This window comes from Balaenoptera physalus (assembly GCF_965194825.1).
Source record: "Balaenoptera physalus genome assembly, chromosome: 3".
Lineage (NCBI taxonomy): Eukaryota > Metazoa > Chordata > Mammalia > Artiodactyla > Balaenopteridae > Balaenoptera > Balaenoptera physalus.
The window spans coordinates 47,160,054-47,187,776 of NC_138890.1; the positions used below are offsets into that span (position 1 = coordinate 47,160,054).

The 27,723-nt window shown below is 42.9% G+C and overlaps 1 protein-coding gene across 4 annotated transcripts in view; it reads right to left on the reverse strand.

Moving 5' to 3' along the window:
* Positions 1–27,723, reverse strand: part of GALNT10 (polypeptide N-acetylgalactosaminyltransferase 10) — a 223,055-nt gene that overhangs the window by 124,365 nt on the left and 70,967 nt on the right. Inside the window, exon 2 of one of the 4 annotated variants that reach the window (XM_082453912.1) lies at positions 4,715–4,801. The exons of 2 other annotated variants lie outside the window; for them this stretch is intronic. In XM_082453912.1, coding sequence (XP_082310038.1) covers positions 4,715–4,801 — 87 coding nt within the window. Of the gene's footprint in view, positions 1–4,714; positions 4,802–17,008; positions 19,443–27,723 lie in introns of those variants that run through there. One more of the 4 variants, XM_082453915.1, reaches the window with a different exon arrangement.

Genomic DNA, 27,723 nt, shown 5'->3' on the forward strand with positions numbered 1-27,723 from the left:
TCTAGATGAAAGAAGGTCATCCATGATTAGACATGTCTAATATAGTCACAAGGATGTAATACCATAAGGGGTTCTGAGGATTAACTTTATCCTCTGACTAAATGGCTTCAGGTCAACTTAACGGGCTATAAAAACTAAAGAGAGCTGGCTCACCTGATCCTAAAACGATCTGTAAAAGATGCAACCGACTTTGAACTCTGCCACCTTTTTCCTCCTTTCATTTTGTAAAATACAATTCATATTTTATAGCAAGACGAGAAAAATTTAAACATAAAAAGTCTTCTCTGCCCTTTGGCCTCCCCTCTCCCTGCACTGTGTATTGTGTATCTGCATTGTGCATTGTGTATCTTCATTGTGCATCGACCAAACCTCCCCCATCTGCAGGAATACCTGCTCAACCATAAAGAGCAAAATTCTCCTACCATCAACAAGACAGCTCCTTAAAAGATAACATTCCTTCCTGATTTTGTAAGGGGGTCACACAACCCCCCAGGATGACGCTTAGATCTGGATTATGTAAACTGTCAATAATACATCATTTGATACACAGCCCCGTCTCAGAAAACTTATATAACTGTGCGTTGATTTCTAACTGGCAAAACAGTTCTCAGGGCTTTCTGAGATGCTCTTCCCGGTTATAGTCCTCAAATTTGGCTCGAAAAAAATTTTCCAATTCTTTCTTAGATCGACTGATTAATTTTTCGTCAACAATTTTCAAGTTGTTTCCTTTCTGGATTCCTACCCTTTAGGTTGTGGCAGAAATTGCTGTTTATCCCCCAGCAGCTGTTCTCTTTTTCTTCCACAGTAACAGAAATTTCAGCTGGGAATATGACTTCTCAGAATAAAGATGATATTTCCCAGACATCCTTGCAGCTAGGCGTGGCCCAACTGGGTTCTATCCAAAGAGATGTGGGTGCAGGTGTCGTGTGGCAGTCCACGGAACCTACCTGAAGACATCACCGGTGGGCACCTTTTCCTTCTTTACTCCTTCTGTCTTGCTGTCTAGAATGCAAATGCCACCATATTGGATCACGAGATGGAGGTCCATGGCCTAGGGATGGTGAAGCTACTTGTGGGAAGAAGCCTAGGTTCCTGAGGATTTTATGAAGCAGAACTGTCATACCAGCCCTGGGATGCAAACCTCCAGACTCTTAAGTGAGAGAAAAATAAACTTCTTTTGTGTTTAAGCCATTCAAATCTAATCTCAGCTGATACAAGCTTCTTTTCTTGAGGCCTGAAATCCTGAGAAGCAACTTGGGTGTGGTGGAGAGGACCCTGAAGGAGGATCCAGAAGATCCAGGTTTCAAACTCGTGTCTCTGCATTTATGAACAGTGAGACAGCAGACAGGTCCCTTGTCTTTCTAGGTCTCCATTTTTCGACTGCAGAATGGAGGTCAAACAATGTCTGTCCATGACATGATTATCTACATTAAAAAATCCTAAGGAATCTACAAAAGCACTAGTAGAACTAGTGAGTTCAGCAATGTCACAGAATACAAAGTTGTCACATGAAAATCAATTGTATTCCTAAATATCAGCAACGAAATGTTGGAAATGGAAATAAAAATATCATTTACAATGGCATCAAAAATACTAAATACTGAAGGGATAAATTTAACGAAGCTATGCAAGACCTAGTCACTGAAAACTACAAAACACTGCTGAGAGCAATCAAGGATCTAAATAAACAGAGACATACATCATGTTTATGGATCAGAAGACCTGATATTGTTACGATGTCAGTCTTCTCAAAACTTATCTAGAGACTCAGTGCAATCTTTGTAAAACTAACATGCAAGGGATCTAGAAGAATATGCCAAAACAATTTAGAAAAAGAGGAACAAAGTTGGAGAACTTAATACGTCCTAATTGCAAGGCCTGCTCAAGGGCTACGGTGACCAAGAGAGTGTGGTACTAGAGCAAGGGAAGACATGTGATCAATGGGAATGGGGTGGAGAGCCCAGGTATATAATCAGCTGATTATGAGCAAAAGTGCTAAGGAAATGCAATGGGGAAAGGATGATCTTATCAACAAATGGTGTCAAAAAATTAGGTATCACATGCCAAAAAATAAACCTCAACCCTTACACCTCACGGCATACACAAAAATTAACTCAAAATGGTTAACAGCCCTAAATATAAGAGCCAAACTATAATATTTGTAGAAGAAAATATGTGAGCAAATTTTAGTGACCTAAGTTTAGGCAAAAGTTTCTCAAATAGGACACAAAAAGTGTAAAATATGGGCAGGTTGGAATTCATTGCCATTAAAAGCCTTTGTTCTTCAAAGGGCAAGCCATGGGCTGGGAGAATATATTTGCAAAACAGGCATTTGATAAAGGACTTATATTCAGAATGCATAAAGGACTCTTACAGCTCAACATCATTAGTTATTAGGGAAATGCAAGCCAAAACCACAAGGAGATACCACTTTACACCTACCAGGAGAGCCATAATTTAAAAAACGGAAAATAACAAGTGTTGGCAAAGAAACTGGAGCCCTCATGCATTGCTAGTGGAAATGTAAAATGGTGTAGCCTCTGTGGAAAAGTTTGGTGGTTTCTCTAAAGCTTAAATGTAGAAGTATCATATGACCTAGCAATTCCACTCCTAGGTATGTAACCAAAAGACCTGAAAGCAGGGACTCAAACAGATATTTGTTATGCCAACATTCACAGCAGCATTGTTCATAACAGTCAAAAGGCAGAAATAACTCAAGTGTCCCTCAACAGATAAAAGGATTAAACAAAATGTGGCACATACATACAATGGAATAGTTATTATTCAGCCAGAAAAAGAATAACATTCTGAAATATGCTACAACAAGGAGGGACATCAAAAATATTATGCTGAGTGAAATAAGCCAGACATGGAAGGACACATATGATTCCACTTATATGAGGTGCCAACTAAAAATTGGCACTCGCCATCTGCCTCTATAAAGATGAAGTCACTAGCCACTGCAGCCACTGACCTTCAACACACCCTGAAAGCGGTTCAGGGTGGAGATCAGGAATGAGGCACTTGGTGCTCTGGGAAAAACTGGCAGAACAGGTCTTCAGGTAGATAGTTTCAGGAGAAGACTTTACGAGCCTAATTCTTGCATCTCCTCATATCTAGAATAGCACTAAAATAATTAATGGAGACATCTGCTCCTCGTGACCAGCGCTACCTTCTGCAAACGTGTGTGCTTGATTGCACGTACCCCGCTTCACCCAAATCACACATATACTCACTTCCCCCCCTCCACCCCACCGACCTCTTTGGAGCAGTTTCTCGGAGCAAACTGAAATGCTATCTCCCAGGCTATAGTCCTCATTTTGCCCCAGATAAAACTTAACTCACAACTCTCACGTTGTGCTTTTTCTTTTTTAGTCAACAGAGGGACCTAGAATAGGCAAACTCACAGAGCCAGAAAGCAGAATAGAGGTAATGGTGGGGGGCGGGAAGGGGGAGTTATTGTGTAAACAGAGTTATTGTCAGGGATGATGAAAAAGTTTTGGGAGTAGTTGTAATGGTTACACAGCGCTGTGAATCTATTTAATGCCACTGAATTGTACCCTTCTGAATGGTTAAAATGATAAATATTATGTTATGTATTACCACAATAAAAAAAATTATACCTCCCTCCTCCCTGCACCCCTGCCCTGCCTCACCCACAAAAAGTAATCCTTCCAATTTTCAACCCTTACATATTCTAATGCTCTCTTGGAGATACATTAGATGTATATTAGCATATTAAAGGCTCTGTGAAGTCTCACAAAAAAGAAAGCTGCCTCACTGTTTAATCCAGCATTTCACAAATTTATCTGATGAGAAGTCCCCCCCCACCCGCCCGCCACCCCCACCCCCCCGCCACTCCCTTCAGCTAGAGAATGATTAATATCCTCGGGAACCCATGGACCTCAGTTTGCAATGCTATGCTAATAATGACAGGGTATATGAGTGAGAACACAACAGGGTTCCTCCCCTGTGCAATCAGTTTTCTGGGTTTTTCTTTAAAGCACGTAGACATGGAACAACTACAAAAGATTTCAAGTTGACATATTGATTTGGAGAGAAGGAAATAAAGTTTATGATAATATCAGATTCTTCTAAAAGAAAGCTTCAGTCAAGTGTGGAAGCATCTGCCATCCGTTTACTCGTCTAACCATTCATTCATCTATTCATCTAATGATGGTTTATTGTGCAACTACTATTTGTTGGCCTTGGGTTAGGTGCTTCAGGAAGTAACATAAAAGAAATGTTTTTTGTCTACATCAAAGGCCAGATTTGACACCATTTCATTCTAAAAATTGCTACTGGAACCTGGGAAAAGAATTATTCTCCCAAAATAATTGTTCTGGGAACAGTTCTGCAGAGAGCACTGGGGCTGGGCATTGAAGGATGAATCTAATGTGGGCTGGTGAAGGTACCACAGAAGCAAAGCTGATCAGGTTGCCCAGAAAGTTTCCTCTTTTGCCTTCTACTCACACAGAAGACTGCGGACTGTTTTAGACGCCTGGCTTCTTATAACTCTGGTTAATGGACCACTGTACATTTTCCAGATGGTTTCTCACACATAAATTTCTCCAAAAACCTTTGCTTAGCTTGAGAAACAATGGAGTTGAAGTCGGGAGGGGGTTCTTGTTCTTTTCGTCTAGAGAATTTAGTAAGATTTCTCAGGATGCCTGTGGTAGACAGACTGAAAGAGTGGCCCTCCCTGTGTCCATACCCTTTGCAGTGGGATCCTCTGGCTCCTCCCACCGAGAGATGGAGTCTGTTTCCCCAGCTTCTGAATCTGGGCAGGCTTGGTGACTTGGTGTGGACAAAAGAAGGAGGCAGAAGTGACAGCGTGCCAGTTTTGAGCCCAAGCCTCTAAGACCTGCACTCTTCCACCCTCGTGTTTGTTCGTCTGTCTCCTCAAAGGGAACAAGCCCAGGCTAGTATATGCTAGAAGGAGGGGAGGGGCAGGTGGAAGAGGAACCGTGTGAAGAACAACCGAGGTTATACCGGACTAGCTGACAGCCGGCCGAGCCCCAAAGATATGAGAGCCCAGCAAGGTCAGCCCACCATGGCTGGTCCGAGATGCATGAGACAGCCCAGCCGGGACCAGAGGAACCACCCAACTGACGTGTAGACCCGTAGCAATAACACATGATTGCTGTCTGAAGCCCCTGAGCTTTGGGGTCGTTTGCCATGTTGTATTGTTTGTGGTCATAGAGCGATAAAATGACTTTAGAGAGGATTCAGAAGATTCAGTTCAGTTCTGTGTTTGCATCCAAGGCACCAAACAGACATGTAACTGTTGCAATCCTGCCACCCTGCCTTATTTTTAAAAGATCCCAATTATACCTGTCTTACAACGCTCAGTTCAAATACCACATCCTCAAGAAACCCTAATTCTATCCCCTTCCACTTACACAATAATCTTCCCTCTCACTGACCTCTCACTGTGCCCTCTCTACCCTCCTCCTTTTGGAAGTTAGCCCTTAAGGTCTCAAATTACAGCCATTTGCATACACATCATTCCTCTCTACTGGGTCCTAAACCAGAGCTTTCAAACTATCTGTGATGAAGAACCACTTCGTTTTAATTTCTAATTCATCGCAAACCAAACCATCTGTGGCAGGCAGGATTCTAAGAATGCCTTCCAATCACCCTCATCCTCTTACACTCCCCTCCCCTTTGAGTGTGGGTAGAACCTGCGAACGTGATGAGATCTTACTCCACTGATTACGTTATGTGGCAAAAGGAGATTATCCAGCTCGACATAATGTAGCCACACAAAAAAGAAGAGTTTTCTCCATCTGGCAGTACAAGAAGTCAAAGTGACTCAAAGAGTGAGAAGAATTTGATGTGACATTGCTGGCTTTGAAGATCCAGGGGCCATGTGTGTGGCTTCTAGGAGCAGAGAGCAATCCCTGGCTGACAGCCAGCAAGGAAATGGGGACCCCAACCTACAACCACAAGGAACTGAATCTGCCAACAAGCCGAATGAGCCTGGCAGTGGATTCTTTCCCAGAGCCTCCAGACAAGAGCCCAGGCTGGCGACACCCTGATTTCAGCCTTGTGAGACCCTGAGTAGAGAACCCGGTTGAGTAAACTTGGAGTCATGACCTATAAAACTTTGAGCTAAAGAATGTGCATTGCTTTAATACACTAAGCTTTAATAAAACAAGTTTGTGTTCATTGTTACACAGCAACAGAAAACAAATACATCTCCATATAGAGTGGCCGATTATATTTTCCAAAGGTGGCTGCAACAAAACCTTATGTCCCACATGTTCTTCTAGAACCTTCCACAAGCGCATTATGAGATGGGATCTAGATTCCCCTCCCTCTGAAGTCGGGTAGAACTTTGTGAATCCTTCAAGCAATGTGACTTCTGAGACTAGATCATAACAAGGCCATGCACTTCCGCCCAGCTCCCTTAGGACAGTGGCCAGCGGAACCCAGCCATGCTGCTCAGAAGAAGCATCCTCGTGGAAAGGCGACCAAGGCACCAGCCTGCCAGCTCTGTGAGTGAGCCATGTTGCAAGTGGACACATGGGCCCCGGTGCAGCCACCCTGTAGGCACTGTGTGGAGGAGAGGTGACCTGAGCTGTCCACCCCTGCTCACACTGTAGATCTGTGAGCAAGTAAATGACAGCTGTTGTTTTAATCTACTAAGGGTTGGGGCGGTTTGTAAAGCAGCAATAGTAGCTTGAATGAGTACACAGCTTGCGCCTGTAACTCACCACGAGTTCGACAACACGTGAACTGATCCATATTTATTCAACAAAGCACGTCCACTGAGCACGAACTTGGCTGTCGTGGCAAAGTCCAACTGCCATAAACGTTTCTAAATGCTTGTCTTCAATTTCTGTGTTTATTGCACTGTGTACCGGTGCCATTCTGCAGTCTACACGTGGGGCGGCCTGGTTGTAAAAGATCTCTGGGCCACACCCATTCTTATTCTTCTCTGCATCCTCCCAAATGCCTGGTAAAATTCCTGGAAATAGCAGGAATTCGGTAAAGGTTTATGGACTGAATAGAACGTTCAAAGAAAGCCAAGGCTGGAAGCTCAACTCACTCATTTTATAGATGGTAACGTGGTGGTCCAGAGAGATGAAGGGATATACTCAGGGTCATGGGATGAAAAAGTGGCAGAGCCACAGAATTCCTGAAACCTTCTAGTCTAGGCTTTGCCAACTCAACTGCCTGTAGGTGAAGAAGGGTGGCCAGGTGTAAGATAATACAGAGTATGGAGGCTGGTGAAAAGTTGCCAAGTGATAGTCAGTGAAAACAGATGCTCAGTTTTTAAAAGAGTCTGGAAAATTCAGATTTCTGGAGACTATTTCTTGATTTTTAACATACTATCTGGATAAACAAATATGTTTGCACACTAGATTTAGTCCAGCGGGCCACCCATTTGCAATTCCTGAGCACCTCTAATTTATAAGTAAGGAAACTGAGGTCCTGAGAGGTCAAAGATTTAACTAAGAATATACGGGAAGAGATAGCAAGGCCATTTTCTGACTTGTCTAGGAACTTGGTGATGATGATGATTACAATTACCAACATTTATTGAACACCTACCATGTGCACGGCACTATGGCAGGCACTTAGACCTACGATCTCATTTAATCCCTTCGACAGTCCTAGAAAGTAGGCACAAGTATTCCCCCTTTCTACAGATTCAACAAGAGACTCAGAGAAGCTAAGTAGTTCGCCAAAATCATAGTGTAAACAAGCAGTAGGTCTACATTCCTAACCACACTTTTACAAGGTGAATGAGTCTTCTCCCACCTCATACCATTTCACCGTCCCCTTAGCATCCTGCCTATCAAAGCCCCAGGTTCAGATTTACCTAGAAGAGCTGCAAAATCCACCTGTTAACATTTCTCTATCATTTCAACCCATCTAAGGGTGACCTGTTTGCTGTCCCCCAGAGTCTGAGCGACACTCAGCCGGTGCACAGCTCAGCCTTCCCAGGTGCTGACTCCCCAGAGGGGTAGGGGCCATCTGCAGCTATGCAGTGAAGCAGCAGCTTGTACCTCAGGGCTAAGACACCCCAGCTTCTTTGCTAAACAGAAGGGAAGCATAGGATTGGGGAGGTGGGAGGTGCCTGAGAGAAATCATTTAGATCTGTTATTCCCAAACTGCATTCAATGGATCCCTTAGAGATGCAGCAACCAGGAGCTGGGGGCGGGGGACCCTGGGCAAGAAGGGATCAGATTTCTTCTTCGTCCTACATTCATTAGGCTTCTGAGTAAGATTATATGACACGTGTTCTACTGCTAAAATACAAGTTTGAAAACCAGTGATCTAAGCCAACCCTTCATTGCATGTTTAAAAGACAAACCCTATAATTCGATTTGCAATTATAAAAATAATAAAGGCACATGGTGAAAGATTCAAAAACTCAAAAGGGTATACAATGAAAAATAAAAATCTCTTCCCACTTCCAACCCCTAGACCTACTCCCTAGAGATAAGCACTATTAATCATTTACTGAGTATTCCTTCCAGAATTTTTTTTGAATTTTATTTTATTTATTTTTTTATACAGCAGGTTCTTATTAGTCATCCATTTTATACACATCAGTGTATACATGTCAATCACATACGCCCAATTCATCCCACCACCATCCCCACCCCCCCACCGGTTTCCCCCCTTGGTGTCCATACGTTTGTTCTCTACATCTGTGTCTCTATTTCGGCCCTGCAAACCAGTTCATCTGGACCATTTTTCTAGGTTCCACATATATGCGTTAATATACAATATTTGTTTTTCTCTTTCTGACTTACTTCACTGTGTATGACAGTCTCTAGATTCATCCACATCTCTACAAATGACCCAATTTCGTTCCTTTTTATGGCTGAGTAATATTCCATTGTATATATGTACCACTCTTCTTTATCTGTTCGTCTGTCGATGGGCATTTAGGTTGCTTCCATGGCCTGGCTATTGTAAATAGCACAGCAATGAACATTGGGGTGCATGTGTATTCTTTTTGTGTGTGTGTGTGTGTGTGTCTTCTTCAATTATGGTTTTCTCTGGGTATATGCCCAGTAGTGGGATTGCTGGGTCATAGGGTAATTCTATTTTTAGTTTTTTAAGGAACCTCCATACTGTTCTCCATAGTGGCTGTATCAATTTACATTCCCACCAACAGTGCAAGAGGGTTCCCTTTTCTCTACACCCTCTCCAGCATTTGTTGTTTGTAGATTTTCTGATGATGCCCATTCTAACTGGTGTGAGGTGATACCACATTGTAGTTTTGATTTGCATTTCTCTAATAATTAGTGATGTTGAGCAGCTTTTCATGTGCTTCTTGGCCATCTGTATGTCTTCTTTGGAGAAAGGTCTATTTAGGTCTTCTGCCCATTTTTGGATTGGGTTATTTGTTTTTTTAATATTGAGCTGCATAAGCTGTTTATATATTTTGGACATTAATCTTTTGTCCGTTGATTCGTTTCAAAATATTTTTTCCCATTCTGAGGGTTGTCTTTTCAGCTTGTTTGTAGTTTCCCTTGATTTGCAAAAGCTTTTAAGTTGCATTAGGTCCATTTGTTTATTTTTGTTTTTATTTCCATTACTCTAGGAGGTGGACAGAAAAGATCTTGCTGTGATTTATTTCAAAGAGTGTTCTGCCTATGTTTTCCTCTAAGAGTTTTATAGTGTCCAGTCTTACATTTAGGTTTCTAATCCATTTTGAGTTTATTTTTCTGTATGGTGTTAGAGAGTGTTCTAATTTCATTCTTTTACATGTAGCTGTCCAGTTTTCCCAGCACCACTTATTGAAGACACTGTCTTTTCTCCATTGTATATCCTTGCCTCCTTTGTCATAAATTAGTTGACCATAGGTGTGTGGGTTTATCTCTGGGCTTTCTATCTTGTTCCATTGATCTGTATTTCTGTTTTTCTGCCAGTACCATACTGTCTTGAATACTGTAGCTTTGTAGTATAGTCTGAAGTCAGGGAGTCGATTCCTCCAGCTCCATTTTTTTCCCTCTAGACTGCTTTGGCTATTTGGGGTCTTTTGTGTCTCCATACAAATTTTAAGATTTTTTGTTCTAGTTCTGTAAAAAATGCCATTGGTAATTTGATAGAGATTGCACTGAATCTGTAGATTGCTTTGGGTAGTACAGTCATTTTCACAATATTGATTCTTCCAATCCAGGAACATGGTATAGCTCTCCATCTGTTGGTATCACCTTTAATTTCTTTCAACAGTGTCTTATAGTTTTCTGCATACAGGTCTTTTGTCTCCCTAGGTAGGTTTATTCCTAGGTATTTTATTCTTTTTGTTGCAGTGGTAAATGGGAGTGTTTCCTTAATTTTCTTTCAGATTTTTCATAATTAGTGTATAGGAATGCTAGAGATTTCTGTGCATTAATTTTGTATCCTGCAACTTTACCAAAATGATTGATTAGCTCTAGTAGTTTTCTGGTGGCATGTTTAGGATTCTCTATGTATAGTATCACGTCATCTGCAAACAGTGACAGTTTTACTTCTTCTTTTCCAATTTGTATTCCTTTTATTTCTTTTTCTTCTCTGATTGCCGTGGCTAGGACTTCCAGAACTACGTTGAATAACAGTGGCGAGAGTGGACATCCTTGTCTTGTTCCTGATCTTAGAGGAAATGGTTTCAGTGTTTCACCATTGAGAATGATGTTTGCTATGGGTTTGTCATATATGGCCTTTATTATGTTGAGGTAGGTTCCCTCTATGCCCACTTTTTGGAGAGTTTTTATCATAAATGGGTGTTGAATTCTGTCAAAAGCTTTTTCTGCATCTATTGAGATGATCATATGGGTTTTATTCTTCAACTTGTTAATATGGTGTATCACATTGATTGGTTTGCGTATATTGAAGAATCCTTGCATCCCTGGGATAAATCCCACTTGATCATGCTGTATGATCCTTTTAATGTATTGCTGGATTCTGTTTGCTAGTATTTTGTTGAAGATTTTTGCATCTATATTCATCAGTGATATTGGTCTGTAATTTTCTTTTTTTGTAGTATCTTTGTCTGGTTTTGGTATCAGGGTGATGGTGGCCTCATAGAATGAGTTTGGGAGTGTTCCTTCCTCTGCAATTTTTTGGAAGAGTTTGAGAAGGATGGGTGTTAGCTCTTCTCTAGATGTTTGATAGAATTCACCTGTGAAGCCATCTGGTCCTGGATTTTTGTTTGTTGGAAGATTTTTAATCACAGTTTCAATTTCATTAGTTGAGATTTGTCTGTTCATATTTTCTATTTCTTCCTGGTTCAGTCTTGGAAGGTTGTGCTTTTCTAAGAATTTCTCCATTTCTTCCAGCTTGTCCATTTTATTGGCATAGAGTTGCTTATAGTAGTCTCTTAGGATGCTTTGTATTTCTGCGGTGTCTGTTGTAACTTCTCCTTTTTCATTTCTGATTTTACTGATATGAGTCCTCTCCCTCTTTTTCTTGATGAGTCTGGCTAATGGCTTATCAATTTTGTTTATATTCTCAAAGAACCAGCTTTTAGTTTTATTGATCTTTGTTATTGTTTTCTTTCTTTCTATTTCATTTATTTCTGCTCTGATCTTTATGATTTCTTTCCTTCTGCTAACTTTGGGTTTTGTTTGTTCTTCTTTCTCTAGTTTCTTTAGGTGTAAGGTTAGATTGTGTATTTGAGATTTTTCATGTTTCTTCAGGTAGGCTTCTATAGCTATAAACTTCCCTCTTAGAACTGCTTTTGCTGCATCCCATAGGTTTTGGATCGTCGTGTTTTGTCATTTGTCTCTAGGTATTTTTTGATTTCCTCTTTGATTTCTTCAGTGATCTCTTGGTTATTTAGTAACGTATTGTTCAGCCTCCATGTGTTTGTGTTTTTTATGTTTTTTTCACTGTAACTGATTTCTAATCTCATAGCATTGTGGTCAGAAAAGATGCTTGATATGATTTCAATTTTCTTAAATTTACTGAGGCTTGATTTGTGACCCAAGATGTGCTCTATCCTGGAGAATGTTCCGTGCGCACTTGAGAAGAAAGTGTAATCTGCTGTTTTGGGAAGGAATGTCCTATACATATCAATTAAATCTATCTGGTCTATTGTGTCATTTAAAGCTTGTGTTTCCTTGTCAATTTTCTGTTTGGATGATCTGTTCACTGGTGCAAGTGAGGTGTTAAGGTTCCCCACTATTATTGTGTTACTGTCGATTTCCTCTTTTATAGCTGTTAGCAGTTGCCTTATGTATTGAGGTGCTCCTATGTTGGGTGCATATATATTTATAATTGTTATATCTTCTTCTTGGATTGATCCCTTGATCATTATGTAGTGTCCTTCCTTGTCTCTTGTAACATTCTTTATTTTAAAGTCTATTTTATCTGATATGAGTATAGCTACTCCAGCTTTCTTCTGATTTCCATTTGCATGGAATATCTTTCTCCATCCCCTCACTTTCAGTCTGTATGTGTCCCTAGGTCTGAAATGAGTCTTTTGTAGACAGCATATTTATGGGTCTTGTTTTTGTATCCATTCAGCAAGCCTGTGTCTTTTGGTTGGAGCATTTAATCCATTCACGTTTAAGGTAATTATCAATATGTATGTTCCTATGACCATTTTCTTAATTGTTTTGGGTTTGTTTTTGTAGGTCCTTTTCTTCTCTTGTGTTTCCCACTTAGAGAAGTTCCTTTAGCATTTGTTGTAGAGCTGGTTTGGTGGTGCTGAATTCTCTTAGCTTTTGCTTGTCTGTAAAGCTTTTGATTTCTCCATCAAATCTAAATGAGATCCTTGATGGGTAGAGTAATCTTGGTTGTAGGTTCTTCCCTTTCATCACTTTAAGTATATCATGCCACTCCCTTCTGGCTTGTAGAGTTTCTGCTGAGAAATCAGCTGTTAACCTTATGGGAGTTCCCTTGTATGTTATTTTTCGTTTTTCCCTTGCTGCTTTCAATAATTTTTCTTTGTCTTTAGTTTTTGCCAATTTGATTACTGTGTGTCTCGGCGTGTTTCTCCTTGGGTTTATCCTGTATGGGACTCTCTGCGCTTCCTGGACTTGGGTGGCTATTTCCCTTCCCATGTTAGGGAAGTTTTTGACTATAATCTCTTCAAATATTTTTTTGGGTCCTTTCTCTCTCTCTTCTCCTTCTGGGACCCCTATAATGTGAATGTTGTTGCGTTTAATGTTGTCCCAGAGGTCTCTTAGGCTGTCTTCATTTCTTTTCATTCTTTTTTCTTTATTCTGTTCTGCAGCAGTGAATTCCACCATTCTGTCTTCCAGGTCACTTATCCGTTCTTCTGCCTCAGTTATTCTGCTATTGATTCCTTCTAGTGTAGTTTTCATTTCAGATATTGTGTTGTTCATCTCTGTTTGTTTGTTCTTTAATTATTCTAGATCTTTGTTAAACATTTCTTGCATCTTGTCGATCTTTGCCTCCATTCTTTTTCCAAGGTCCTGGATCATCTTCACTATCATTATTCGAACTTCTTTTTCTGGAAGGTTCCCTATCTCCACTTCATTTAGTTGTTTTTCTGGGGTTTTATCTTGTTCCTTCATCTGGTACATAGCCCTCTGCCTTTTCATCTTGTCTATCTTTCTGTGAATGTGGGTTTTGTTCCACAGGCTGCAGGATTGTAGTTCTTCTTGCTTCTGCTGTCTGCCCTCTCCTTTCCAGAATTTTTAATAAGGAAACTGAGCCCCTGAGGTTGGCTTGTCTGAGAGTATTCATCCAGGGCTATCCTGGACATTAAGCTCCTGGTATTTCTCTGTTCCTTTGTAACTTGCAAAAGTATTAAATGTTTCCCCAAATTGCAAACTCTCTCCCTAAACCACCTGCAGCTTCAGAAACCATACATTATGCATCTTCTGCCCTCATTCACTGAACAGGAAAATTTCAAGTCTTTTTCATGTGACTATTTCCCCACAGTCTTTGTTTCACATGATGGAGAAATAACCAGAATCACGTTTGCAACTGGCCAGTGTTCAAGCCTATAAAAGTGCATGTTCAGCCAGCCGTTGGGGCTGCTGGACTGGAACTCAGGCTTGAATCGAAGTCCTAAAAGGGGCAACATCTCCATATCCTCGGCCTCAAGAGATCTGTCAAGAGCCTCACTGCCTATCTGGGTACACTGCCAACTTCTCCACTGGTCTCCTGGCCCACAGGCTGCCGCCCACAATTCCCAAGCTTCCTGTCTGCTTCCTGTGCCTCAGTGTTTCCCCTGGCAATGCCCATCTGTGGCCCCCTTTCCTATCTGCTTCCCATCCTGGACCAATCTCCAAGCTGAGTCCATTTCCTTCCTGATAGTAAAGAGTGTATTGGAAGACAGAGCCTCTTTCTCTCCTAGAGAAAACCCAGAGGGCCAACGTTTATTGGGTTTCCTATGTTCCAGGCTATGCTAGGCAATTTACAAGTCTTATTTTCACAACAAGCCTGGAAGGTGACACTATTATCGTCATCCCATTTTACAAATGAGGAAACTAATTAGGAAGTGGCAGCTGGGATAGGGACACAGAGCTGGCTAACCCAAAGCTCAGGAGGGACTTCTTCAAGTTCCTAACGCTGGGAGTTGCCTTTGACCCTGAGGCCTCTGACATCACGTCTGCCCACATCATGTTCCTGAAGGGGATAAAACACCCATGGCAACTCTGGTAGACTACCAGCAATTCCCCTCCCCCCGTTATCCAACAGCCCAGCTCCTTCTCAAGGCTCCTGAAGTGGACTCCGAGCATGAGAGAAGTCCATGGACCCGTGAAGAAACTGATCCCACTTGACTTGCCAGTGGAGGTGCAGACCCTTGCTGTTGCCCAGCTTACCCGTCTGGAGCTTAAGCCACTGCCGATCATGCCCCTATTTACCTTCATTAATCAGATTGGTATGGCTACCTCTGGAGTGGGGCTCAGCCCTCCCTGTGCCCCTGGGATAAACAAGGAGGTTGGGAGACCCTTCTTGATGAAATGACTGAAGTACTGTGGGGCAGGCAGCCCTGGAGGCCAGTGTGGATGGGAAGACGGCCACAGAGGGGACACTGGGAACCAGGGTGGGAAAAGAGAGGCTGGTTGTGGACGGCATTCACTTGCCAAGAAATTTCAGCTATCACTAAGAAGGCAGAAACACGCTGCCAGGCAGGGCATAATTATAAGATGTATTATTCGGGCTATTCAAAAGGAAGGTGTGACATATATGTGGAACCTAGAAAAATGGTACAGATGAACTGGTTTAGAGGGCAGAAACAGAGATACAGATGTAGAGAAGAAATGTTTGGACACCAAGGGGGGAAAGCGGCGGGGGTGGTGGTGGTGGGATGAATTGGGAGATTAGGATTGACATGTATACACTGATGTGTATAAAATAGATAACTAATAAGAACCTGTTGTATAAAAAAATAAATTAAATAAAATTCAAAAATTCAAAAAAAAAAAAAAAAGAAAAAAAAGGAAGGCGTGAGACCTGAGAAAATAGCTGTCTCAGATGGGAAGGGCCCCATTTCATTTCTCATGCTTTTAAAAATTACACAAGAAGGAGGCAGAGTGGGCGGGGCAGTCTCTCTGTCTTCACCCCACCGAGGGCTGGTTTTCTAAGAACACGCTCTGTCGGCTGACCTGAATGTGCCATGGACCCTACCTGCATCTCTGGCTTTCAACTCTTCCTTCCCTCTCTTGGCGTGGGTTTTAGTTTCCTAAAGGAGTCACAGATGACTGGACATGTGGCACTTATGGGGCCAGTGTCTGAAATATATCAGGGCTCAAAGAATGCAAAGTTTATAGACGGATTAACTTGAGCTTCCTCGCCAGACAGACATAGACACAAGACAGACAGACAGACACACCCATACATGCCCTTGGACTTGGAAAGCCTGAATGTGGCAAAATCATCCAAAGAAACCTATGACTCCATTGTTAACCCCACACGAAGTACTATCTATGTTACATATAGCCCCGCCCTCATTTACAGGATTGAAATATTTGTCCAGGCTACTGTTTCTCCAATCAAGTCTCTAGTCCAAGTTCACTTTCTCTCTCCTCTCTCTCTCTCTCTTCTTTTTTAAGACACAGAGTGAGCAACACAAGCTCCTCCCAGCAGCTTAACCCCAACTGGTCACTTCTTGATGCAGGAGCTGTGATTTCACATGGGACCCTTAATGACCAGGCCTCAGTTTCTTCACCTGAAAAGGGGGGAGCGTAACAGCTGCCCAGGCTACTCCATCAGCATATGGAGGCTCAAAGTAGACCACGGACACGAAAGCATTTTGTGACTATGAAGGGCCATATGCGTGGAAGCAGTCCTCACCATCTTCCGAGCTGGGTCACCCACGAAACCAGCACAGCAATCGCTCTGCCCATCCACTTCTTATCTGTAAAAAGCCTGCTGAGTCATCCTCCAGTCTGGCCCTGCCCTTGTTCTTCAGCAGAATGATGCTGAGTTCGGGTAACTCTATGACTGGTTATCCAGTCCCACAACTAGACTAGAGCTAGATAAAAGTCTGGCATGAGGAATACATACTGTCCTGTTCCAACTTCAGGATTCACCACAGGAAATAGACAGATGAGTGGATAAAGGCCAAAAGACGTGAAACACAAGTTTTACTAGGCAGCAGAGCTGGGGGCTCCAGTTTTGAACCAGATAGACGACAAAAGCCCCCCAGGTAAAGTGTCAAAGTTCTGAGAGTTGGGATCACTTGATCCCCACCAGGAGTCTCAGCCAAGCCACCTGGATTTGGGGATCAATCTGGCCCTTGGAAGGAGAAAGAGTAGGATTGCTGGGCTCCAGATTTGGGGACTCAGCATCCTCATGTTGGTCAGGTACTTGGACTTCGTATACTAGTTTCAGAGCCCAGACTTCTTCTTCCTTCAGACAAGGGCCCACCTTCATCTGGGTTGTCCCCCTTGGGTCTTCTGACCCAGAGCCCAGTTGCCCTCTGCCAATCCAGCCCTGAGCTCCCTCCCAGACTAAGGCAGATGTCGTGTTTGCTTTCACCTTGCCAGCCTCCCTCCCTGGCACCGGTGTCCTCCCGCCAGCCTGTATCCACCACTGTCACAGGGCTGGAGGCGGCCTGGCATGGGCTGTGGAAGCCTACCGGGTTCAGCCTGTAGAGTCTGCTGGTCCCGGCCACGCCCAGCTTGGCCTTGCTCCAGTTCTCGCAGTGTCACATTTCTGTCCTGGATGCTGGCTGCTTTTAGTGCCCTTCCAATCCCACCTAGAGGAGGAAGCACATCCTAATGGACCAAGTGGCTCTGGCATATTACAGATCCTGCTCTCAGACCGCCAAACAGATCGATAGGCTTGTTGGCTTTTTAAAATTATGTATTCACGGAATCCTGTAAGAGAGCTAACATTGTTGGGACGTAGGATAAAAGTTCCCGGAAAGGAACAATAATAGCTAACATTTATTGAGTTTAATAGTTTTTGAGCCCCTGCTTAAAAACCTTCAGTGGCTTCCCACGCCTCTTAAGATGAAACCAAACTCCTTAACAGCCGTATTAGGTTCTACACGGCCTGGCCTCTGCCCACCTCTCCAGTCCCTCCTACACATGCTTCCCTGGGTCTCAGAGCTCCAGTCACTTTCCTAAGTTCCTCAAAGGTACCTCCCTTTTTCCTACCATGAGACCTTTGCACATGCTATTTTCTCAAGGACACCTGTCACACCCTGTTCCTGCTCCACCAAACAAACTTCACATTTCAGCTCAGATGCCATTTTGTCTAGGAAGTCTTCCCTGACTTCTCAGCCTAGGTTTCTGGCAAACACAGCACGGTCCTATCCTTCAGAGCACTAAGTTAGTAAGGAAACCTTCATTTAGGGTGATTATTTAATTCATGCATATCTGTGCCTGGGCTATAAGCTCCAGAAGGGCAGGAGCTCACTGTACACCTGGCTTGCTAACACCTAGCACAGCAGCAGACATACAGAGGTGCTCAATAAATGTTAGCAGGGTAAACAGAATGAGTGGATGGATGATGGGTGCATACTATGTGCTGGTCTCTGGAATAATCCCCTCTCAATGCATTACCTCATTTTATCCTCAAAACAACCCTAGGAGGTGGGTGCAATTATGATCTCCAAGTTGCAGACAGTAGCCAGGATTTTGCAAGGGTCTAGTAACTTGCCCAAAGCCAAAGATGTAGCAAGTGGTAAACCCAGGTCTGTAGGTCTCCAAGGCTTGTATTCTTTGCTTTGTGCAAGTTGATCCCCAGCCAGGCAGTAGAGGATATCTCCAACGGTTATTTGCTCCTTTTGTTTTACAGTACAAACTCTGCCAGTGGGGTGCACACAGAGGAAGAGAGAGTTTTCTTCTCTCCACATGCCTGGATCTGAGCCACAAAAAGATGAGAGCACCTCAGATTCTTTATATTTTCCCAAATGAATTGTAGCCAAGTTCCCTGAGAACCTCTCAATAATTCCATCTCCCCCCGACTTCCCTCTCTCTTCTGGATGCTCTTGAGACCAAGGCCGGAGTGTAACTTGTGAGTGAGAAATAAATCTCTGTGGGGTTACGACATTGATGTTTCAGGGTTGGTCTGTTATATCACCTAACATTACCAGTAAGAATGCATGCCCAAAATCACACATCAACATGCTTCCTTGAGTAGATTTTCCTGAAGGGAATTGCTACTGGAATGTGCAAGCTATTGGCCTGAACTTGTCTGCTCTATTATCTCTCCCCCAGAGATGCTGTCATCTGGTACTCCCTAATTCCAATGTGATGTTTAGTCTAAGGTGAAGCCAACCCTCTCATGAGCAGTAAAGTGCTTGGACCTTGCTTGGTGAGCCTTTTCAGCCCCTCTAGGAGTGTAGGCTTGTATGCAGGCTCGTAGGAGTGTGAAGCTCCAGGAGTGGGGTGGCCCTGTAACACTATAGTGTTCGGTGGACTGCATTGTGAATGGACTGTACTGTTCCCAACATCTGAAATGACCTCGTGGGCAAACTCCTCAGGAGGAACCTGTTCCCTCACAAGGTGCTTGGCTAACTTCGCTTTGGTGATGAGGTCTGCTAATTGCATTATTGCATGTACCATTTGACCCTGCTAATAACTGCTAAAGCTGCAAACTTACTACAAAAGTCACCATGTTATAAGCAATTATTTGGCTCTGTGCAAAAATGTTAATTTCATGCTTTGTAAACACATCTCTTGTAAAAGACCAACCTGCCTATAAAAATTGCTTTGGACATCCCCAAGATAATCTTTAGGGGAACGAAAAGGGGGAGAAAAAGAGGGGTATTCTCTTAGTTAATGTCTACAATCTTCCTTCTCATGAGCCTTTTTTTTTTTTTAATGACAAAAGAGAAGTTTTGACAGGAAGGTTCACCAAAGAGGTAGAGAAATACTCGCATCAATGAAGACTAACTTCTGAGGATGCTAAAATCCTTGCAGGTTCATTGTGCACTTTCACTTAGGTGGAAGGAGTCTGGGAAGCCTGGGAAAGTCACATGCTACAGGCTGACTGACCTTAGCATCTTAGAGTTACAGGGCCCTGAGCAATGGTCTGAACAGCTCATTCTGCTGGCGAGGAGAAGGAGGCCCAGAGACGTGATGTCCTGCCAGGCTCCCACCGAGGTCAATGCTGGGGTCAAAAATCCAAGCCCAGGCCCCTGACTCCCTGGTAGTGTGTGCTCCAGCAAGACGTGGCCCTAGGGCTGAGAGAAAATCTAAAGAGTTTTTTTTATAGTTAAGGATAGTGGCTCCAATCATTCTCTTCCCCAGTGATTTCTTACAGTGCTGTGTGTTCCCTGACATACCCCCAAGAAGCCAGCTGAAGGAGCAGACGGCACAGTTCAATTCAAGAAGCATTTCTTCAACAGCTACGAGCTGTGCTTCCCAAACAGCGACTTGACTTTGTCTTAAATATTCATCTTGCGTCTCAAACCTTACTTTCCACTCTATAATATGGATGTCTTATTTTAACTTTATTTTAATATAAGATTATTGTGTTTCTGTCCTCTCTTCTCCAAAGAGTGTGAGTAAACCTGATGCTTCTGGAAGGCATGCCTTGTTTCTCCAATGTAAACTCACTGTATGGAAGCCCATACACAGGCAAAGATCCAATTAACTACAATATTAGTAGGTGTTGAGATCTACAGTGGACCGAAAGGCCAGGCAAAGGGCTGTGGGGATACAAGCAAAGGGGACGTTGATTACAACTTGGAGCAAGGTTCTTCAGAAGGATGAATACGTTGTTTGTTTGTTTTTTTTAAATGATAGTCCTTAAATTTATGTTCCCTGCTTGTAGATTTTTTGTGTGTGTTTTTTGTTTTTGTTTTTTGACTGTAGATTATTTGAAAAAGAGAAAAGCACACACACACACAAAAATTTAAACCCCCTATAGGAAACTCAGTAAAGGGTATACCAGATCTCTTTGAAATATTTTTACAGCTGCCTGTGAAATCTACAATTATCTCAAAATTAAAAAAAAATTAATTAAAAAAATCCTTCATAATCCCACCAGCCAATAAGAACCACTGTTAATAACTTTGTGGTTACCCTTTTTATCTTGTTTCAATGCATGTGTCTGAAATCTGAAACCTGAAGACCTAATTGGAGGTCTGGAACCTGCTTTCTTCACCTATCATTGTGCCAAGAGAAATTTCCTGTTATTAAAAGTTCTTTGAAAGTGTTTTCAAAGGGTGCATGATATTCTAATACATGGATGAATCATATCCCCTGCTGCTGGACATTTAATTGCTTCCAATTTTCTACTATTAAAATTTTCTCATGTTATATGTATTTTACTACAACAAAAAATTATTTTCAGTTTCAATAAACATCCTCTACATCTCACGTTTCTGATTACCTCTTCAGGCTGGACTCCCAAGAAGAAAATTCCCAGATCATTTTTTTAAGGTTCTCGTTGCACAATAACAAAGTTCTTCCCTGATGGGAGTGGAGGGAGGAGGGCGACATTTTTTTTTCTTTTCCAGAAATAAGGTTGAAAAATTTCTCAAGAGGAAAAACTCCAGGAGACTGCAAAGTGCCTTACTGGTGATTCTCAAATGCAGGGCCATCTGGGAGCTGAGTATGAGGGTCCAGGAAACCCACAAACCCACCTGCTTGCAAAGTGGGGTGAGTGCCTCAAACAGCTGTCATGCTTTCCTCACATCTCAATGCAAAATGGCCTTTGAAGAGAGATGCACTAAACCAGGACATATGAGACTGTCTTTTGTAAAAGGAGGTTGTTCACTCTTCTCCTAGGAGGGTAATAACTTGGGAAATATACATAAACCATTGCTGCCAGGATATAAACAGCGTGAAATTATCCCAACTTGGAGCCATTAAAGATGCACATTGTGAATTTAGAATCAAAACACTCTATAAATTCATAGCAAATCTGCACATTGAAAAATTAGCTTGCACACTGTAAAAGCAGTTGTTGGTTTAAAGGCTCTTTTTTGCAAGCGCTCTTGACTATATTTGCTGGATGGGCATGAGGTGTGAGGGTGGTGGGTTTTGCTTGGGGAAGGCCTTGGAGGCATCAGGAAAATGAGGCAGCTCCAAGGTCCCTGCCAGGTCTGACGTTCCCGATGACTGGTTTTACCATTTGTTCTGGAAGGGATGAGTCTAAAGACTGCCTGAGACACTGCTGATTGTTTTCATACTTGGGGGACTGGGAAAAGAAACAAAAGACTTGACAAGATTTCGTATATCGTTCCCTAAATTCAAATTTTGCCAACAAGGGAAGAACATGTCAGGTTTAGAAAACTCACTGAGAACTCTTTCTCTCGAGAAATTATGCTTGCTGGTGATTTAGCATTTCCCACGGAGAGAGAGAGGAAACTCTGCTTCACTTCGGAATGAGGTCAGGGAGGGAGCTGTGAGCAGAGGCCCCCTTGGCCGTCTCTCTGGCCCACGGGAGGGCAGAAGAAAGCCTCTTCTTTTGACAGTCAACATGTGGGCCCACAGCACTTGGCTAAGTGTCCCTAAGAACAGCCGAGTGGGGGTCTGTACTGCTCAGAAATGGATTTCATTTCCCCCAAGGAAGGCTGAGACAAGTGTTTGTTTAGCCTCATCCTGGACAAAGACTAAGGGGTCAAGGGGGACAGCCCAAAGGCCTTCTGACTTACCTCTGTCCCTTAGAATTCTAACATTTCCACCTCCCTGCCTTTTAAAAATATTATTTGCCAACCTATTCATTTGAACAATGTCAACAGAAAAGTTGTAAGAATTAGTAAAAAGAACACCAGTACACCCTTCACTTATGTTTACCAATTATTAATATTTTACCACATTTGCTCACCAACCTTTTATGCATTTTTTGCTGAATCATGTGAAAGTAAACTGCAGATGTCATGACACTTGACCACTAAGTACTTCAGCATGCAATCTCTCAAGCAAAAGAACATTCTCACATAACCACAATTCCACCACCACACTGATATAAACTATGGTTTCACATACACTCTATATTCAAATTTCCCCATTGTCCCCCAATTACTTTTTTTTAATTTTTTACACTGACACATAATTCATATAACAGAAAATTCACACTTTTAAAGTGTACAGTTCAGGGGGTTTTAATATTCTCACAAAGTTGTGCCATCTCTACCACTATCTAATTCTAGATCATTTTCATCACCCCAAAAAGAAACTCTGTACCGTTATCGGTCCCTCTCTAGTTCTCCCTCCCTATCGGCCCTTAGAGACCACTAATCTATGTCCCATCTCTATGGACTTGCCTATTCTGGACATTTTATATACATGGAATCATATAATAAGTGGCCTTTTGTGTCTGACTTCTTTCAGTTAGCATAAAGGTGTAGTATGGCTCAGTAGTTCATTCCTTTTTACAGCCGAATAATATTCCATAGTAAGGATGCACCAAATTTTGTACATCCATTCATAATTTGACAGACATCTGAGTTGTTTCCACCTTTTGTCTACTATGAATAATGTTGCTATGAACATTCACGTACAAGTTTTTGTGTGAACATATGTTTCATTTCTTTTAGGTATATACCTGGGAGAGGAATTGCCAGGTCATATGGTAACTCTATGTTTAACTTTTGGAGGAACTGCAGACTACTTTCCAAAGCAGCTGTACCATTTTAGTCTCACCAGCATTGAATAAAAGTTCTAATTTCTCTACATCCTCACCAACACTTGCCATTGTCTGTCTCCAAACCGCTTGTATAGGTTATCTTTTCCTCAAACCAAGATAGAATCACAGTTCTGCATCGTATTTACTTCCCATGTCTTTTTCGTTTTCTTGAATCTGGGCCAATTCCCCAACCTCCTTTTGCCTTTCCTGGTGTTAACATTAAAATAAAGGAATAAAAACAGAGCCTAGTCCAGAGACGGCCTTCATCCCTGATTCTGGTGGATCCCACCGCACCTGTCTCTTACCCGCTGCACTGACAGCCTGGGGCGCTGAGCATGCAGCCTTCGGGGAGGTAACCACCCCAGCCTGCTAAGACTTCTGGCTGGGAGCCCAGCTCAGGGCCAAGCAGAATGATCTCGTGCCTCTTAACTGGGAAATGTTTCTGTTCGGCATCAACAAGGAGCTCAGGGAAAGGGCAGCAGGTCAGGCTGAGGTGGAGGACGGCGCGTCTTCAGGGCCCTGGGGGATCTGGGACACCTGCGCAGCTGGGCTGCCTCGAGTTCTGACGTTAATTGGGGCCGCTGAACTACAACAGGGGCTGGCTCTGGAGAGGGACACCCACCGGCCCCACCACAGTAATGAGCTCTGACATGCTGCACATCACAGACTAGCCAATTAAATACTCCACAGCTTCTCCAGCAGGAATGAAGACTTGGAGCACTGAGCTGAGGGGAAGGAATCAGGGAGCCTGGGACCAGGTCTTGGCTTAGCTTCGGAATCCCTGCACGATGCTGGCAGGTAAAGCAACCTCTCTGGGGCCCTCCCTAATCTATAAGGTGGGAGGAGAAGAACACATGTGAGGTGTCTTTCATCTCTAGGAGCTAAATGCAATCCAGCTACAGCCTGTGCTGTAACACTACTACCAGTAACTCACGTGACCTATCTCTTCACATTTCTGTAGCATGTCGTGGCTCTTCCAGGTATGTTATCTTACTTGTCCCCGTAGAGGGTAGAAAGGGGTCAAGTTATCCCCATTTTGCAGATGCAGGCTCACAGATCTGGGGTGACCTCATTCATTCTTGAACAATAATCACGAGGGGTCCACCACGTGCCAGGTGCCATGTCGGGCTCTGGGGGCACCACAGCGAGCCAGGTAGGGAGTAATCTCCCATCCTGAGCTTTCAGTTGTGCGGGAGAGACAAACAATTAAATAAGTAACAACAAAATGTGAGCACTGCTAAGCTGAGGGAACCGCAGGGTCCACGCAGGGCCCCTAACCTGGGCTTGTGACTTGCCTCAGGTGTTGTTCACAGAGGGCATGACTCTGAGTCCAGGGCTTTCTGGTCTACCAAGGTGGAGGGAGCCACATGCCTCAGGTCGGAAGAATAAAAGTCTCACCTGGGCCCTACTTGGCCTGTGGGAGAAGGGCAACAGAACACTTTTTCCCTCGGCACTGAACACAGAGCTGTGGAATAGGCGAACTCCGGTGCCCAAGGGCCTCAACTCCTGAAGAGCCCAGAGGTCAGGAATTTTAGGTTCTGAGTAAACTCCCTGAGGTCCCTGACTTCACCAGCAGCATGTGACGCTGCCGGACAGCGCCAAGAACCAGGTCCCTCTCCTTCTGGGCCTTCGTTTCCCAGGTCCCCAACTTGTGACACGCACAGGTTGAACTAATGCTTGCTCTTTAGGGCAAATCTATTAGGACCCTTCAAAACTTCATCTCTTCCTTTTTTCCATCAAAAACCAAAGACAAGGCATGAGTTGGTGTGTTTCAGTGGTGCCTCATAAAATAAAATTAACAGTGTCGGCAATCTTTACTGACCTCTGAAGTCAAATTCTTTAAGGCTGATTGGCTGGATGCAGCTGCTTAATAATGGGTCACCCCCTCCACCCCACCTCACATTCCAGTGCAGTTAACAGGGTCATCCCGTAACTCATCCTATGAGACAGAGCGGGGAGACAGCAACTGGTGTCTATTTTCTGCAGAAGCTGGTTCATAAAGCAATATTTATACATTCCCTTTAACCCGATACTGCATAAGATCTCTTACCACTTAACTGAACTGTAACCGTTTTATACATTGACTTCTGGTGGTGATCAGCATCTAAATTTACAGATCCACAAGGCCGTACTGACTTGGTGAAGAAGCTAAATATTCACTTAAAAGAGCACTGAACCGTGCAGAACCATCATCAGCAGTCAATAAAGGCTTCATGTTAAAGAGAATTTAAAGAGATGGTATTTGCTACTTTCCTCCCTTGGGAAACATATGCCTTTCAAGTTTATTTTCCACCCTTGAATTCCCAGTGACTAGAGTGATTTTTGACAATTTTCGGATTTGTTGAAAAGGAACGATGAGAAAACTTCGTTAGAGGCATTTGCATTCGTCTAAAAGGGGGTGCGTCCTGGATCCTGCCACTGTCACGAAGGGAAAAGAGACAGGAGACTAATTAAGTAACAAAGCCTCGGCCAGAAACCTCCGTTTCGGAGGCATAATCTCCTTTGCCAGGCGAGGGGCAGCTGACAGGCTACACGCTCGCTCCAGCCTCCTCGGCCTAATCCTCCCTCCTCAGCAAGAAGCGTTCCGACAGTGTCTGGAATAATAATGTAATTACGGACAGCTAAAACACCTCATCCATGAAGGACGAGAATTTGGAGTCTTTCAAATATGGGAAGAAGAATCAAAAGACCAAACAGTGGCTCTTTCTTGGGCAGGGGTGGTTAGAACTGTCTCTCTTTCTCTTTTTTTTTTCCCCCCACTAAAGTACATATGCTTCTCAGAGGGAAAGTACTGCTTATGACCAAGGCCTGAGGGCTAGTTAGGTCACAGTGTCCTCTGCGCTCACTCAAAACACAAACCCCAAATCCTCAAGTAGCTTTCCCTCACCAAAAAGCCGATTTTTTTTGTGTGTTTGCTTCCTCCTTTCACAGTTCTTTCTTGGGTCTAGATTATAAAGTCCTCTCTGTTCTGAAAGAAAAGACGCACGACTAATGGGTAGGGACTGTGTTCTATGATTTTTCTATTCCCTAGATTTAGAACAGTGACTGGTACACAGAGGTGCTAAATAAATGTTTGCTGATACATCATGTTAAGTTCAATATAACTTGGCTAATTTCAATTTGAAAGAATACCATCTTGCAGAATATTTTGAGTGCAGGGGCTTATACAATGTGTACATATTGTAAAAACGAAAAGCCAAAACCAGAGCCATGATTTTCAAAGAGCATCCAGAGATGCTTAGGGGTTCAACAGAGTGGGCTCAGGGGTCGTGTTAGGGAGGGAGAGGGGAAGAGGCTGCTGGTTGCTGCCCCCATCCCATGTCCATTTCATTAAAAACAAGTCGCTTCTACCTGTTTTCTATGCTAGACTTTCACATAAAACATCCCTTGAAGAAAAATGTCCCAAACTGGACATTCACATAGTCTCAAAGTATTTCCCTACAAGAGACTCATTAATTGCAAAGGGGAAAATAGTAATTTACCCTAGAGGAACCTGGCCTACATGATCTTAACATCGCTGGTAAGAAGACATCCTGTACCTCTGATAGGATGCCCCAAGAAAAGCACATGTCACTTCTGTGGTACTTTTGCTCAAATGTATCAAACTAATCATGAGAAAACATCAGACAAACCCAAACTGGGGGACATTCTACAAAATAATTGGCTACTCTTTTCAAAAGTGTCAAGGTCATGAAAAACAAAAAGACTGAGGAAACGCCACAGATTGGAGGAGACTAAGGAGATGTGACAGCTAAATGTAATGTGGGATCTGGAAACAGAAAAAAGGACATTAGTGGGGAAGGTTCAAATAAGGTCTATAGATTGGTTTATACTGTTTCATGGTCTAGATAAGTGTACTATGGTTGTGAAAGATGTTAACATTCGGGGAAGCTGGGTGAAGGGTACAAAGGATTATTTTTGCAACTTATTTTTGGTAAATCTAAAATTATTTCAAAATAAAAAGTAAAACAAAAAAGGTTTCTGAACTAAATAAAGTTTAAAAAACTACCATCCAAGAGAAATAACAATTGCACTTTTGGATTGTCATCGAATATGACAGAGGCAGGCCTCACTGGGGACCAACAATTATTCAGCTTCATGATAAAAACTATGAGTTTTGAATAGCCATGAACAGCCAGGCCACTGGTGGTCAGAGTCCCAAAGCCCTCCCCAATCTCTTCCCAGTATGGGTCCACAATGCACAAGTCCCATAGCACTTGGATTTATTTTATAGAAAAATAACAGAACTCCTGTCTTGCCAAGTCTACGAATTTAGGTATATGTGTGAATTTCAGTGTTATGCATTTTTAAAAGCTGGACTGTCTGGTCTGTCCTGGCAATGCTCACTTATTCCTGAGACCAAGCAGTGATGAAGAACAGCTCAAGACAATATACACTGAAGAAGCAAAAAGCAGCTTAGAGATACTGGTGAAGAGGCAAAGAGCCTAAGTAGCCTCTGAATGCATTAGAGGTCTACTTCTCCCTAAAGACACACGGACATGAATGGGAGAAATGGATAGGTAGGGAGGGAAGGTAGACTCCAGCTAGCAACTGAATCAACTCAGGTTTCTTCTGAAAAACTCCTAAGAATTTAGCCTTCTATTCCATAATGTACTCACAGTTATTTTCATGTAAGTACTGTCATCCCCCCGATCTCCACCACCACCAAATCATGTCCAGAAAAGAAGGGTCACGTTTATTCTGTGGATTCTCACACCTACTGACATATACCCTAACTTCTGGAAGCGTGGAGCAAAATGGCTT